General features: G+C 38.5%; 1 protein-coding gene across 4 annotated transcripts; it reads left to right on the top strand.

Moving 5' to 3' along the window:
• Positions 1–405: 405 nt before the first annotated feature.
• zgc:123010 (uncharacterized) lies at positions 406–11,118 on the top strand. 4 transcript variants are annotated; one of them, XM_020709593.3, is made up of 17 exons: positions 422–614; positions 2,312–2,413; positions 4,734–4,816; positions 4,906–4,986; positions 5,087–5,143; positions 5,218–5,415; positions 5,561–5,674; positions 5,861–5,906; positions 6,074–6,164; positions 6,253–6,394; positions 6,475–6,579; positions 6,692–6,785; positions 6,908–6,941; positions 7,033–7,107; positions 7,202–7,304; positions 8,488–8,606; positions 9,489–11,118. In XM_020709593.3, the coding sequence occupies exons 1-17, from the start codon at positions 557–559 to the stop codon at positions 9,622–9,624; spliced, it is 1,638 nt and encodes a 545-aa protein (XP_020565252.1). In that variant the 5' UTR covers positions 422–556; the 3' UTR covers positions 9,625–11,118. The 4 variants fall into 4 exon arrangements, with proteins under 4 accessions (XP_078788325.1, XP_011482764.1, XP_020565252.1 ...); XM_020709592.3 differs by having other exon boundaries at positions 7,030–7,107; XM_078932199.1 differs by lacking the exon at positions 2,312–2,413 and having other exon boundaries at positions 406–614.
• Positions 11,119–14,595: the final 3,477 nt, after the last annotated feature.

Raw genomic sequence — 14,595 nt, 5'->3', positions numbered from 1 at the left:
TATGCAATTTTTATTAGGCTACTTTGTTTTGGCTATGAGGATATGTCTCTCCAGTTTTATGCTCTGCTTTAAAAATCTGATGCTTTTTTTTTCTGAAGATTTCTTTCTTTCTTTCTTTTTTACTTTTTTGCTCTCATGAAGTAATAAAAAGACATGTACTGAATACAACACAAAAGCAAGTTTGACAGTTTGAAAAACAAGATTCTTATTTTATTTCTGCCCCAAGATATCTTGGATAGTCAGGTATCCCCTGAATAAAAAAAAACATATGATAGAAATTAAAATGTGCATTTACTGTTGCACAAATCTTTTTATGTGTATAAGTTTAATCAGTAGTTTTGCATTCCTGCAGGCATTTTTTTGGGTGTACTGTGCCTTTAAGACGTTCCTCGGGGTGGACCGTGCGTCGTTTTTTTGACGCCCAGGAAGTGGATTAAACCACCAAAGATTACCGCAGATTTCATCCTCGTCGTCCCAACGTTACTGTAGTTTTTCGCACAGTCAAAAAAATTCAGTTTAACAATTGTTCAAAGTATATATGGGACAATAATGCTGAATGGTTGCGCTCATGAAATTCACAAGAGATATCTGCAGACTTTTGGGACTGGGGAGCGGTAAGAAACCGTTGTTCTTTTTCACAACTTTACGAACTAACAACAATTAAACGTGGGGACGGTGACGTACGTAGCTAACACGTGAACTGTTTTCGGGCGTGTTCGTAAAGTTATTGTTATATTTTTAATTGTGTGTTTGTCTTGAAGCTAAGCGAGTGCAGTCTAACACAAAAGTTTTAACTAGCTAGTCCCCCCCCCATCTCGCACTTCTTTTAGGTTTGCCCAAAAGGTTTCAACAACAAGAAGGTGAAGTTCCACCGAAGACACATTTCTACTAAAACAAACCATGATTATAGCAACTTAATTCTATTTTGCCTACCGCGTGTGTTATAACACAAAGTGAACACCAACTCTTTTTGCTTGTTTGTGTCACTATAGAGTTTGGGAATGATTAGAAGTTTGACAAGAGAAATAGGCAACAAGTTGTGTGTCTTTAAATGTCACAAGCCAAAGTTTGTTCCTCTTTGTTTTCACTCTGTGGTAAATTTCCTGCTGCTACAGGCAGCAGCATGTTAGTTTATGGGCTTGCTGATAAAGTGGCATCAGAGACAGCTGAACATGCTGAAAGGCCTCATTTAACACTCCCAAGAATTGTAAGACGTTTACCGTTTAAAATCAGTTCTTTATTTTATTTTTTTTAGATGTTTCCATACAGGTTATTTCACAGTAAAGAGGATCTTTGGACTTTGGTTATGGCAATAGGTCTCAGATAAACTCAGACTTTATTTACCTTATTCCCTTGACACATATATAGATGCAAATGTGCATCAAACCAATTCGGCTCAAAAATGACCTTGATTTAGCATCTACTTGAAACCAAAAACATCAGGGAATTTTGTTTTTAAATAGTTGGAAATACACTTAGGTTTCAATGGGTTAAAACTGGAACTGAAACAAAATCTTGTACAAAAACTGAGCAAAATGGCTAAAAGCCACAGCGTTAAGGCAATAAAATCATTCTAAATTCTCGGCTGTAAAATTGTTCAATGTATAAACCTCAAGGCCTTGGTACCTACAGAAGCTAATCAGCTGATTTGTGCCTCTGGGCTGCAGGGACAAAATCATTTAAAGGTCTAAAAACAAACAAAAGTAATCCTTAAATGAACTCTAAAATACACAGGAAGCCAGCGTGTGAAGGCCAAGTTGGGGTGTAATAAAGTCCACAGCCGTTTCTTTAGTTTTCTCATGTCATGTGAGCTTCTACAATGTTCTAGACATCCAAAAACAGATGAGCGTTGTGGCTTAATGGAAGAGGAATGCAGGTTAATTTAATTATAGCTCCCCCGCTGAAAAAGTGCCGTCATTTAGATCTATTCTTGTTCAAGCAAAAGTTGCATCCTTTTGCTTCCTCTGAAGATAAGTTCAGTTTTTGCTCAAAAGGTTTTTTGTTTTTTGTTTTGCAGCAACAGTGTATTCTATAGAAAAACCAGAATGAGATGAGCCTTTTGTTTTTTCTTGATATTTGAGGAAATAAATAGGCCTGAACAGCAGACATTACCTCACACTTTGTAGTGGAGAACAAACCATACTCGCATAACACGTGTATACATTTTTTTAAGCTTAGTTGCAAGCTATTTTGTATGCGTTACTTTTTTTATAACATGATTTGAGCTCTTGAAACCCAAACCATATATGCATATAGATATGAGGAAGTGCAGGCCTACGATGGTGTTTTTTTTTTTCCTCTTCTGTGTCAGTTTGCAGTGCACACAGTTTGCGTTTGGAAAAGCCAATCATCACTTACCTCGTCCATCGATGCGTCACCAGCCCACAAGCCACAACACGAGTCACAGACCCAAGTATGGATTTGACATTCCCTGGAAATCTGTGCAGAGTAAATGGAAACCTGATGGCATATATATGTTTTCATTATGAGGTGTTCCTTCCTCTAAGGCTAAATTTACAGCAGCTGGTCGGTTTATTGTGATTCCCGTTCACACGCATGCATCTAGCGCTCTTTCAGAGACGTGTTTGTTTTCTGTGTCATATTTAGCCCTGTTTTTGGTGGGGGGGGGGAAGGATTTGTTTTTTTTTTACACAGTAGTGCCTGAGACGGCAAACGTTTCTGTGTTTAACACCAAAAAGAAGCTCATTGAATCAGTCTGACTGAGCGGCCTTCTGTGTCTCGGTGCCAAGGTTTGTTCCACGTGTGGCAATTTCTGATGCTTCCAGTGAATTGGAAAGGAAGAAAAAAACTGTTTAGTTTACAAAGTTTTACTTGCTCCTCATGGTGAAAGTGGTCAAACCAGAAGAATATGAGACTTTCACAAGAGACGTGCTTTTACGACTCAGTAAATGTCACGCTTGAAAATAAATATTTCCTGTTTATTCTTCGAATGTAATGAAAGCTGGATCGGCTAGATGTGTTGTGTTGCGTATGCTAAAACCCACACATCCAGACCGATTGGTTTTGACCAAAGAAGGTGTTTCTAACATTACTGTTGAGGATGAGGGCCTCTCTGTTCATTAAATAATGAGACAATGAGGTCGCTGAGATTTAATGAAGTAGATTCGGGCCGTTATCTCTTCCCGGCTAGACTGCCGGAACAATCTCATGGGAGGGTTTAACCCGAGGATCTACAATGTGTTTCCAAGAAAAAAGAAAACTTTTAGAAATCTGCAGCTCTTTCAAAACCCTCTTGACAATTTGGAGCAGAATCAGGAGACCTGACCACATCACACCTGTTTTCCCCACTCTGGCTCTCATTTCAGTATAGAAGTGATTTGAAAATCTTCTTGAAGGGCGCCAAAAATCACCGACTTTAATCCAAACAGAAATGATATAATTTTTTTAAAATCTTGCATGAGGGAAGAACTTGCAGCATTATTTTTCCTTTACACACAGACACATTGCAAAGATCGTGTTTCCAACAAAACAAAAAGATTATTTTCCCCAAATTCCTTTAAATGCTGAAATATTTAGTTTAATCAATGCATTTATTGTCAAATGAATCACATATGAAATTGTCGAAAGCTCAACAGTTTACCAAATATTCTCAAGGCTTTATGATGCTCCACTCCATGCTAAACAAGACAAACACACTTTATGCAAAGGGTGGGAAAGGGAAACAAATATAGATGAAGGAGACTGGAAGGACGGTTCTCTGCTAGAAAAAACACTGCTAGAAAAATGTTTGGACATTCTTGAAAACTCCTCACCAGAGCAAACGTAGGAATGCTAATGTTGGAGACAATGTAGCTCAGTGGAAGCAAATCCTTTTCATGATTTTTTGGGATTGTCCCAAGTTCTACCGATACTGGAGTGGCATCCAGATAACGATGAAGTCAGTCTTAAAGGTACATATATATTTTCTGACTGTCTATATTTGGGTCAAGTCATAATTCCACAACTAGAAAATTGTTGCTAGCATTTTTAGCAGCCAGTAGGAAATGAATAACAAAACCCAACCATCTTTAGAAGAATATAAAACTATTAAAATGTTATAAATGGAAAAAATGATTGTCTTAGAATGCAGAGGGATATTGAATATTGATCAAATTTGGAATCAAATGGATTACATGTATATTCCTTATTACCGGTATGTGATTCCTCAGTTCCTTATTTTAAATTTAAACAATTCTCTGTATTTAAACGTAAAACTGCTATTATCTTTGTTTCTGTAAGTTTGATTCAAAGTTGTGGTTAAATGTATTATTTTTTTTGCTGCACCTTTTTCCAATAATCAAAAGGAGTTCAAATAAAAAAAAAAAAAAAATGATTTAAAAACACCGCTGCTAATTTGGGTTACTTAATGCTGGGGGCCCAAATACTTCAGATCTATTTGTGGTTCACATACCCAGCAGGAAACAATCAGCTGGTCGATCCTAAAGTCGGAACCAGACATGTTGAAACTTTGTTATCTGCTCGCCGATGGAACAAACTTCCTGTTGCCTGATGTTCCCAGCTGTCTTTGTTTTGTAAACGTTGCTCTTGTATGCTGCCTTTATTTAAAACGCTTCACTTTCATACATTTGGAGAGTTTTTTCTTTCTGTGGACGAAGTATAGTAATTGTAAAAATGAAAGTGAGCAATTAGTATTCTTCATTGGCAATACTGGGCCTTTTCAGGAAGAAATGACATTTTGTAAAATAAAAGATTTGTTTGTATGATCTCCGTAGGCTCTGCTATGCAGCCGCCGGGGGAGCAGATGGACTGCAGTGCAGCGACCCTTGACCCCGGTCACGATGCCACTTTGACACAGGTAAACAGATAATGTCATTCTGACCGGCCAGTACCATAAGTGTATGGGTGACATTAAGATCGCCATTTATTCATTTATTGTATGTCAAGGATGCATTAAATGGAGAAGAGGACGTAAGCGAGGAGGAGAAACTCAGAAGGAAAGTGGAGCGACGAAAAGCCAAGAGAAAGGTGAGAAGCTGGATAAATTCCTCATCAGATGTTTCTTCTTTTAATCTAAGTCCTTTTGTTTCCCTCGATGAATAAAACGTTTTTTTTTTAACTGTTTCAGCGCCGTCGAAAAAAAAAAAAGCAGGAACAAATCAAGAAAACGGACAGTGCTGAACAGGTAATGACACACATTTTTAAAGGCCCTTTTTACTGCCGCTATAATGAGAAACTAATTACTTACATGGTTCTAAGGACGATGAAGAGGACTGCGCCGCCGAATCGGAACTAGATGACAGCGAATCCGAAGCAGACGTTGTTCCTGAAGATGAGAAACAAGCGGCGCACAAAGAGGGGAAAAAAGAGATCAAACCAACAGCAGTACCGACCACAGTAATATCACCTGCAGAAAACAAAGGACAGCAGAAAACAAAAACCAAGTCCTCGGAAGAGGTACTGATCTGTGATGACATAAAGCGTTCTCCTGTGCTCAAAGTTAGACTGTTTTCTACAATTCTGTCATCAAACTCTTAAATCTCGTTAATCTGAAGGCCAGAATAGCTCATGATTTCACAATTGGGTTTGGCTTTTTTTGAAGGAGCCAGAATGGGATGTCAGCAGTGCCTTCTTTGCTCATGCTGTGAGCCATATCAAACCCAAAGGAGCGAGTCGCAAATCCAAAGAAAACAAAGAGAATGAAGCCAAAAGAGAGGTGAATGAATGCTGATACTGTCAGATCAGAGTTGTCAGTTAAAAGCATTATTATTTTTTGGACTCACAGCAGCAGCGTGTTCGCCGCCATGATCAAAGTCTGACAACTGGACTCTGATCCACGATGGCCATTTTTGCTGCTTTTATGAATAAAAACAAAGTGATGAAACAAATATTGTACTTGCAGACAAATGGGACTGACAGTATGACCAAGAAAAGCGCCTCGCTGACGGGTAAGAAATGGTTTTTGCAGAGCGTGTTCAGTCAACAATCTTATTCTTTCACTTATAAGGAAATAAGAGCTTCAAGCAGATCATTGATGCTACGTTCCTGCATAAAAAAATGTAGCACAGTCATAGAAAATAGCGAAAGAAATCCAGGTGTGCTTTGTGTTCTGCAGAGAAAGGGATCAAACTGGTGCAGCAGGGGGAGTACGCACAAGCAGCCAGTATGTTTACAGAGGCCATCAAGTGTGACCCAAAAGATTACAGGCACGTTTTCAGAAAAGCCATCAAATTATTATTGAAACGCATTCATTCTTTTACACATTTTTGTACTTTTTGTGCGTGTTTCCTGCAGGTTCTTTGGGAACCGTTCTTATTGTTATTGCTGCTTGGAGCTTTACTCTCAGGCTCTGGCAGACGCCGAACGATCCATTCAGCTGGATCCAGGCTGGCCCAAAGGTTATTTCCGCAAAGGCAATGCTCTTATGGGTTTGAAGGTGGGTGCGGGGCACAGTAGTCATGGTGTCGCAAGAAAACATGTCGAGTACCTCGTTAAACTGTAGCCTGTGCGTCACAGCGCTACAGTGAAGCAGAGAAGGCCATGGAGCAGGTCCTGAAACTGGATGAAGACTGTGAGGAAGCCGAAAATGACCTTTTCTACTGCAAAGTTCAGCAGCTTATGGTAAACCAAGATAAAGTTATAATGCACTTTTCAACAAATCGTTGGAGAAAGAACATTTTCTGATACATTTAATCTGTCAGCTGCTCACATCGATGTTTGATTTTTCCATAAGGAACTTGGTTTTGAGGAGACACAAAGTATTCGACTGCTGGAAAGCTTCTCGACGGTGCAGGCTGTTCTGGCATCTTGCTCTGATGCTGCGAAAGGTGACTGGCGTTGTAAATGTTTCATGAAACAACCCAACATGTTTTCTGTGCTACTATGGGAGCGAGGCGTTAATTTCTAATCCATTTTCAAACATTGCTGGTTTGCTATTGTTGCTTTGTAGCCGGGAGTCAAGACCCATCTGTTGTGCAACCAGGGTGAGTGTTTGTTCAATCGAAGCTGGCTTTGGAGCTTCTTTTTTTAAAACCTCTTCCTTTAAATCACACAATCTCATCTTTCTGTTAGAAGCCCGTGCCCTTCGCTCTGGGTAGGAAATGTGACCACGGAGCTAACGGAGAAACACCTTTGGGACCTCTTTAAAATGTATGGAGGGATTCAAACACTTCATGCATCTAGATTAACTGTACTTTGAACACATTTGAGTTCTGTTTTGTCTGTCCTGTGTTTTGCTTTGCAGATACGGTGAGATCGAGAGCATCCGTGTGCTGCATGAGAGGTTCTGTGCCTTTGTCAACTTCAGGAATGCAAACATGGCGGCCCGCGCTATGGAAAAACTAAATGTAGGAGCTTGTTTCTCCCAGTCTTCTCAAGTGTTTTTGCTCTATTTTTTCAGTTTGGTATATATGTATCAAGTGATTTTTGCGAACAAAAGTCACAGTTTTGTGGTCAAAATTGTAAACAAAATGTTAAGTTTTACCTTGAATGAAGTTACTGATTTGCAAATGAAAATATTACATTTTTGTTTTGCATTTGCAACACAAATATTTTCAGTTGCATTGTCTCTCATCTCGTTTTCTCCCTCTGTGATTTTTGCCTTCCTAAATTTCAGTTTTGCGTAATATGTGCCACCAAACCGCCTCCTGATTGGTTGAGATTCTATCCAATCAAATCACCATATTTATCTAACATGGTTTCAGTCATAACGAGGCTCAAACGCCTAACAGGCTCTTTTACCCTCGATTTAACCTCCTTGGCTGAAGAAAAAAATCATTTTTAATCATTTTAAAAATAATTCACACTTTTTTTAAGCGTTGATTTACATTTTATTTACTCACATTTGTGAATTTATGGCTGAAGATCTCCTGAAACTGTAAAATAAATAGTAAAGTTTATCTACTGACGTTACACGGAACAGGCCTGTGTGATCTATAAATCCTCCGGAGCAAAAATATTGGTTAATAGTTAAATTTTCTGTAAGATCTGTTTGTAGAAGTCAGTGTAGAAACTGTGTCGGCTCCTCTTACATGAGCTGGGAGCTTATTCCATAAGACAGGGGTTTGGGGGCTAAAGGCTCTAACTCCAACTGTACTTTTAGAAATTCTGGGAACAACGAGCAGTCCTGCATTTTGGTAGTGAACTCTTCTGTTGGGTTGGTTTCATATAGGCACCATCAATGCAAGGCTAAGACACTTTATTGGATAGAATCTCTAGACCAATCAGCATGAACCCTCTTGTCTGTGATTGGCTGTTTGGTGGCACATATGTCGCACTAAACCGTAACTTATGAACGCAAAATCAAAGATGGGGAGAAAACGAGACGAGAGACGTCAAATCTGAAAACATTTGTGTTGCAAACGCAAAAAAAATTTTTTTCATACCAAATATTTACATTTTTCATTAGCAAATTCAAGTTTTGTTCTTAAAACTTGTTAACAGTTTAGGAAATTTTAATCTCAAAACTGTGACTTTAGTTTGCAATGTGGCGGCCCAAATATCACTTCATATATATGCTACTGCTTCCAGGGTCATTGCATTGAGAACACACGCTTAGTGGTGCGCTATCCTGACCGGCGTGCGCAGAGGATCCTGCCCGTACCCCTTAAAAGTGTCCCTGTGTCACAGCAAGCAGGGGCAGCTGTGGGGTAAGAGAGGCGCCATTGAAACACAAATACTGAGCACGTAATTACTACAACTGCCAATCAATTAAAAGTCTTTAACATAATGTTAATAGGTATTGCAAGAGTTATTGCAATTTTTTTACACTGTTCAGAAACCTGAATAAAAAAATATGCTGAAAGTGTAAAAGGTTAAACTCTGGTCATGAATTAAAATGCATCATTTCAAAGTGAAAAATTAAAACACTGTAGAGTCATATTTCCAAATTCAAAGATGAAATATTTGTGTTTATAAACTTGCATTAAATTTCCACTTGGAAAAAGAAAATAAGGAACATAAAAGGTACATAAGGGTAGGTACTACATTACCCAGCGTTATCTATCTTTAAGCCTCTTTTACTACAACAAAGACAACACCGTGTCTGGATGATTCATAGTGCCCCCCCCCCATCCTGCCCACGTCTGTCCATTCATAATGCACATGCACTAGAAAAAAAACAAAGGGGTATACAACCTTAATAAAAGGCAGCAAGTACATTTTGTCCGCGGCTATTTCTACTGCTCTTCGATGATTGAACACTCGCAATGCCAGCGACCATTCTGGATTATTTTAAGATGTGAGTAAAGATTAGCAAAGCTGCAGCTGAGCACAAACTGGAGCTTCTTTTCAAAGAAAACTGAAAAGAAAAACTTAAAATAAATAAATAAAAGGGAAATAATAATGCTGGTTTTGCAAACTATTAGAGTTCAAAGCGCTGAAAGACACTAAAAGTTTATTACACTAAAAATACATATCAATATGTGTATATACTCTCATCATGATTCATAAAAGCCAAATATTTCTTTTATGCTCACAGGAAACATTTTAAATATATGGATGTTGTTTTTTAACCATTTCTTTCTCTACAGTCCTCGGAGACGCGGTCCAGTCAATGGAGATGAATGTTACTTCTGGAGAACCACTGGTTGTCATTTTGGAGACAAATGTCGCTACAAACACATTCCCGATCAGAAAGGCAAGGACAGGAAACCGTGGCAGCCGTGAGCTCGGTGTGAACGACACGCAGGGAAGTGAAACATGCCAAACAAAGTGGTACCTATTGGGTCAGGATCTCCAGGCTGCAAGTGCTTTTTTTGTAACAGAATGGGCCACCATTTTCAAAGGATCATAGTCAAATATCTGGCTTGAAAAGATGAAGCAGGAAACGACCTGCTGATGTTTTTGACATTTCAGGAGCCACTTCTATGCAGTTACAGCTACACAGGCTCCAGACAAGTGCCTTAATGATGGTTTATGGAGTTTAATCAGAGGGGAGGATATTTTTGTAATTTACCAAAGAATCATAAGATAGTTTAAACATGCAGAATTAGCTGCATATGTCACTTTTTAAATGTACTGTCAACCCATGTGTTGAAAGATGGAATTCAACTGTCTGTGTTTTGAAGGAGAGGCTGTGAAAAATGATGGAGAGTGTGATGGCAGAAACGGCACCTGAAAACATTATGCAATGCAGTCGTGATAATACTGCTTTTATTAAGACTACTGCACAGTATTTGCTGTTTGTTTGTTTTATGTTTGGGAAATTGAGGTGTTTCATCCCACACTGTAGGAGGATAGATGTGTTTGTGGAGCGTTCAGTCAGTCAGTCGCTCTCATCGCAAAAGTATAGGTGCGGGTTTATTGTCTTCAAACACTGGCTCCGTAAACCCCAAAAATCTAAACGTCTATGCAAAAGTGATGTGCCTGTCATACTCACAGCTGTCCCGTTCACTAAACCTTTGCTAAAACATCATCTCAGTACCTTTTTAAAACTGTTAAGGCCTTCATTTCAGTATTTTGGTGAGATTTAAGGAAGGATTTTTGACACTAGATAGTACAATACCAGCCACCTAACGTGTTTTGTCACCATTCACTAAAAAACAACTACAAGTGAAGGCCACACTACGTTTCTAGTACACTATGAAATGCAGAGAGTATTTATGTTATTTATATAGGCTTTTTTTCCCTCAAAAGTTTGTTTTTAACACATTGCAAATCAAATTAAGCTGTTTTTAGTTATTTTTTTGCTGTAAAAAGTAGATTTTTTTTTAACTTATAACCTACACACTTTTGGTATTACCAGACAAACTTTAAAAGAGGCCTATTATCACATGTTAAAACTTCTGCTTTTCTTCTTATTTTCTGTCTGTGGTCGAAACTTGTTAGGCTTCGGCTTTTATTCCCATTTCATGACTTCACTTGTTTTTCTAGAGCACTCGGTCACCTCTTGTTTATTTGGTTCTGTTAAATGCGGTCCACATTACATTCAAATTTGCAGACCCACAACTTGTGTTACTGTCGTGCAGTTCACTTTTTCTTGTATGAATGTTTCAAATTGGACTTTTCATATGAAACGGTTTGTCTCCTGAATCGATTTCCTTCAGTAAAATGTAATCCAAATTTGTATGTACACTTTAATCTCCTTAATATTTTTGTAATTATTCGTGCACTGCAAATAAAGGTGTTTTATATTTAATAAATATATCTTAACAACCAGTATGTCAGTGTCCACATAATGCTTTAAAATCTGAAACAAAGTTTGTTGCTGATGCTTAAAACGTTGAAAATGCTGTTTTCCTGATGACCACAAGGTGGCAGAGTTCAACCAAGATGATTTAGAATCAAACGTCACCAGATGCTTTGCACTTATAGTATTTGTTTTATGTTTAAATCCTTGCTGTGTAGAAAATCAGCCTCTGCTGCTGAAGGAGTATGGAAAGTCATCATTTGTAAGAGACACTTATGTGGCCAACATGAAACACGACGGGATCTGTAACCACGCTGGAGGATGGCAGCAGATCTGAAACTGTGGGAACAGCAACCGATGTGCCAGAAAATGACATTTTAAATACAGGAACTGAGACCCGATGCCTCTTGCATTTGCATGATCTGCAGTTGTTAAGACTGCAAATTGCATTTATATAAACTGCACATATTTTATTTAAATGTCAAAATCACAGCCTCATTTTACAAGAATAGGTTACATCAGTTCTTAGTTGCAAAACCAAAATTGAAATATGAATGATAGGCTATTTTCTTCCAATGGAAAGCAGAATGTTTCAACTTTGAAAATGATTAAAAGTACAATGAAGTACAAGAGCACCCAGTTAAGTTTTATTAAAAGAAACAGCCTTTCAGTCTCTTTATTTTTCACATAAATTATCAGCATTGTATTTAACTTTCCATCAATCCTTTTTTTATATCTGCTTTTTCCTGTTCAGGGTCACAGGGATGCTGGAACCTACCCAGCCCCAAATGAAGGCGGGGTGGACTCGAGACTTTTGCAATGCCACCAACTTTAAAAAAAAGTTTTGACACAATATATGAATTTGGTAAAGTGATAATCCAACAAGTCCATTGGTAACAGTTAGGGCTTGCATTACACCTGCACCCTAAAATGAGAACGGCAAAACATATGTTCTGACAAATCTGATAAGAGGAGGGATAATCTGAACGTTTTGCTTCTATTTTCAAAAAGGTTTAAAGTATTTTTAGTTTGATCCAACATCTTACTGCATGTGAAGAATGAAAAACGTTCAAATTTCTTCATGAGGAGTGAAGACCTGTGTATAAATGGATGACAGATCCAAGAAATAAATCTTATATAGCGGCCGCTTGGTTTTGAACGGAGGATTTGGAATAAGGCATGACTTAGAACCTTATTAATAAATCTAGCGTGACCAACCAAATTGTGATACTGAAGTCCTTTAAGGGGGGCATGTTTATGCAGATCATTTATTTTAGAGGAGATTCTCTTCAAGCGGCCCCTTCTTATCTACTATTTTTGAAAGGCTTTTGCCAGCTGTCACTCACAATCGCCCTCAGAGAGGAATTCTGTAGGCAATCGGCACACTGGCAAGGGGTGGCACGGAACCAGGCTCCACCTTCAGTTGCCAAAGTTAAAGCAAACATGGAAGTACGAAGTGCTGCAGTTCCCTAAATGACCACTGGAGACTTGTTTCAAAAGGCCCCAAGACTCCCGTGTTGAAAAGCCTGACTTTGCACCAAATGAAAATGATGTACATTCTGGTTGTTTTAACAATTTTTAAACACTTTTTTTCCTGATCATTTTAAAAAAAAAATCAGATGTTTTGATTTTATTAGAAGTCAGATTTAGGCGTTTTATGATAAGCAGGTGGGTGGACAAAACTCACTTTAATTTGGCACCCCATCATTTTGAAAATGTTGAGATGAGCGGAGTAAACTCAACCCACTTCAGACCTCATTCACCGCTAGAAACCTATGGGAGACACCAGAGAATATCTTTTCAGTGAATAAGAAAAGTAAACCGGAGAAAAAAAGACAAAAGCAAAACTAAACTTAACTGGGCGGGGGGACTTCTGGCCGCACACTGAATAAAGCAGTCTCAGGTCTCATGTCTTATGTTTCTGTACATTCAAAGTAAGCTATACAGGTTTGTTAAAAAAGAACTGTTCAAACTGAAAAAAAGGAAAAGTTTCAGGAGTGTCCCTCTTTTCTAGAAGCTCTTAAAGATATTTCACTCCAGCTTACTACCTAACATGGTCAACTTCTTAAATATGCCTTTTTCATTGGATGCTTTCTTTGACACATGTACCTCTTAATGTTTGACCTTTACTTATAGTGCTTGTTAGTTTGTTAATCTGGTGCACAGCCCTCATTGAGCTCTGTTTTGTTCCATTTTTAGGTTGCTTTAATAATAAAAATGTCAGCATAACTGTCAACTTAAAAAACGAATTAAGTGCGCCTAATCAAGTGGCGAAATTGCATCAAAACCAAACTAAAAACCTATGAATGAGTCTTAAATAGACTCTTTATTACTGTCAAAGAATAAAATTAGAAACAATTCAATTTAAAAGGGTCATTTTTAGAAAGTCTAACCCAATAAAATATTTGCTGAAAACAGACATTCCATTCATGCCACACGTGACTTTTCCATTTTTCAAAATTATCTACAAAGGCAAGGCGGTTCAAAATCAATTGGGGCTTACGTTTTTGTCTCTGTGACTTAAATCCCACCATGAGAGTTTACGAGCTCCTATAGACGTTGAAAGTAAGAGTTGTCTGAAAGCTTGGAGAGATGGCAGTGGGGCGAGCATGCAGGAGGAGGTGCTGTCATTTGAAAAGGCACTTGTTTATTGTTGGAGAGCATGTATTTATTTCATGCCTTCACAGATTGCGGGTAAGGGCAGAGCCGGCTTGGTCTGCGTAATTAGAGAGGTGGAGAGAGAACGCACTCCGCCGCAGAGACCTGCTCGGTTCAGACGGCCATGTGAGCTCAATGGGACGCACTTTCACTCACCCAGACCCCCCCTGAACCGCAATCAGGACCATTTCACATTTTAGTTTAATTAGCCCCAATTTAAGAAACTAAATCATCATAGAGGAGCAAAAATTACATTTATTTTTGGAATATCTGCATATCGGAATATATAAGTGAGCTTGCTTTCTTCTCCTTTTCTCTGTCGGCCTTGGCGATCCCTCTGATTTGGAGCTGATAATAGGGGCTCTGCTCTTCCTGTTCGGGTTTACCACTTAGGGAGGGACCACCACCTTACCACCCAGTCACACCATCTCTGGGTCGCACCAACATCTTTATTACAGCTTCAAAGGAGACACATGAGGACACATGAATGCAGACATGCAGTTAGTAATGTATAATTCGATTGCTTCCTGGAATGGAAATCTACATAGGTTTAATGTTTTTAATGGTCGTGGTGAACGTTTTAGGCTCCTATATCTGGCTTTTCATGCTTGTCATTATTCATGTCTGTGAACGCACCTTTTTAAAACGAGGTACCCGCCAAAGTTTACTTGAAAACAAAAATACACAACACCCTGAGGTCAGGAATGCACGTGCAGATAAATTTGTCCCAAGTCTTCCCAAAATGGCTGAAAGAATAAATAAACAACATTTAGGTAGAAATCTAAAAAAAACAACCAGGTTCTGTCAGGAACCTGCTGGGAAGACCAAAACATCTTTATTTCCTTTCATCC

This window comes from Oryzias latipes, chromosome 15 (genome assembly GCF_053564925.1).
Source record: "Oryzias latipes strain Hd-rR chromosome 15, Olatipes_Hd-rR_3.1".
Taxonomy (NCBI): Eukaryota; Metazoa; Chordata; class Actinopteri; order Beloniformes; family Adrianichthyidae; genus Oryzias; species Oryzias latipes.
This window is presented reverse-complemented; position numbering and strand designations above follow the sequence as displayed.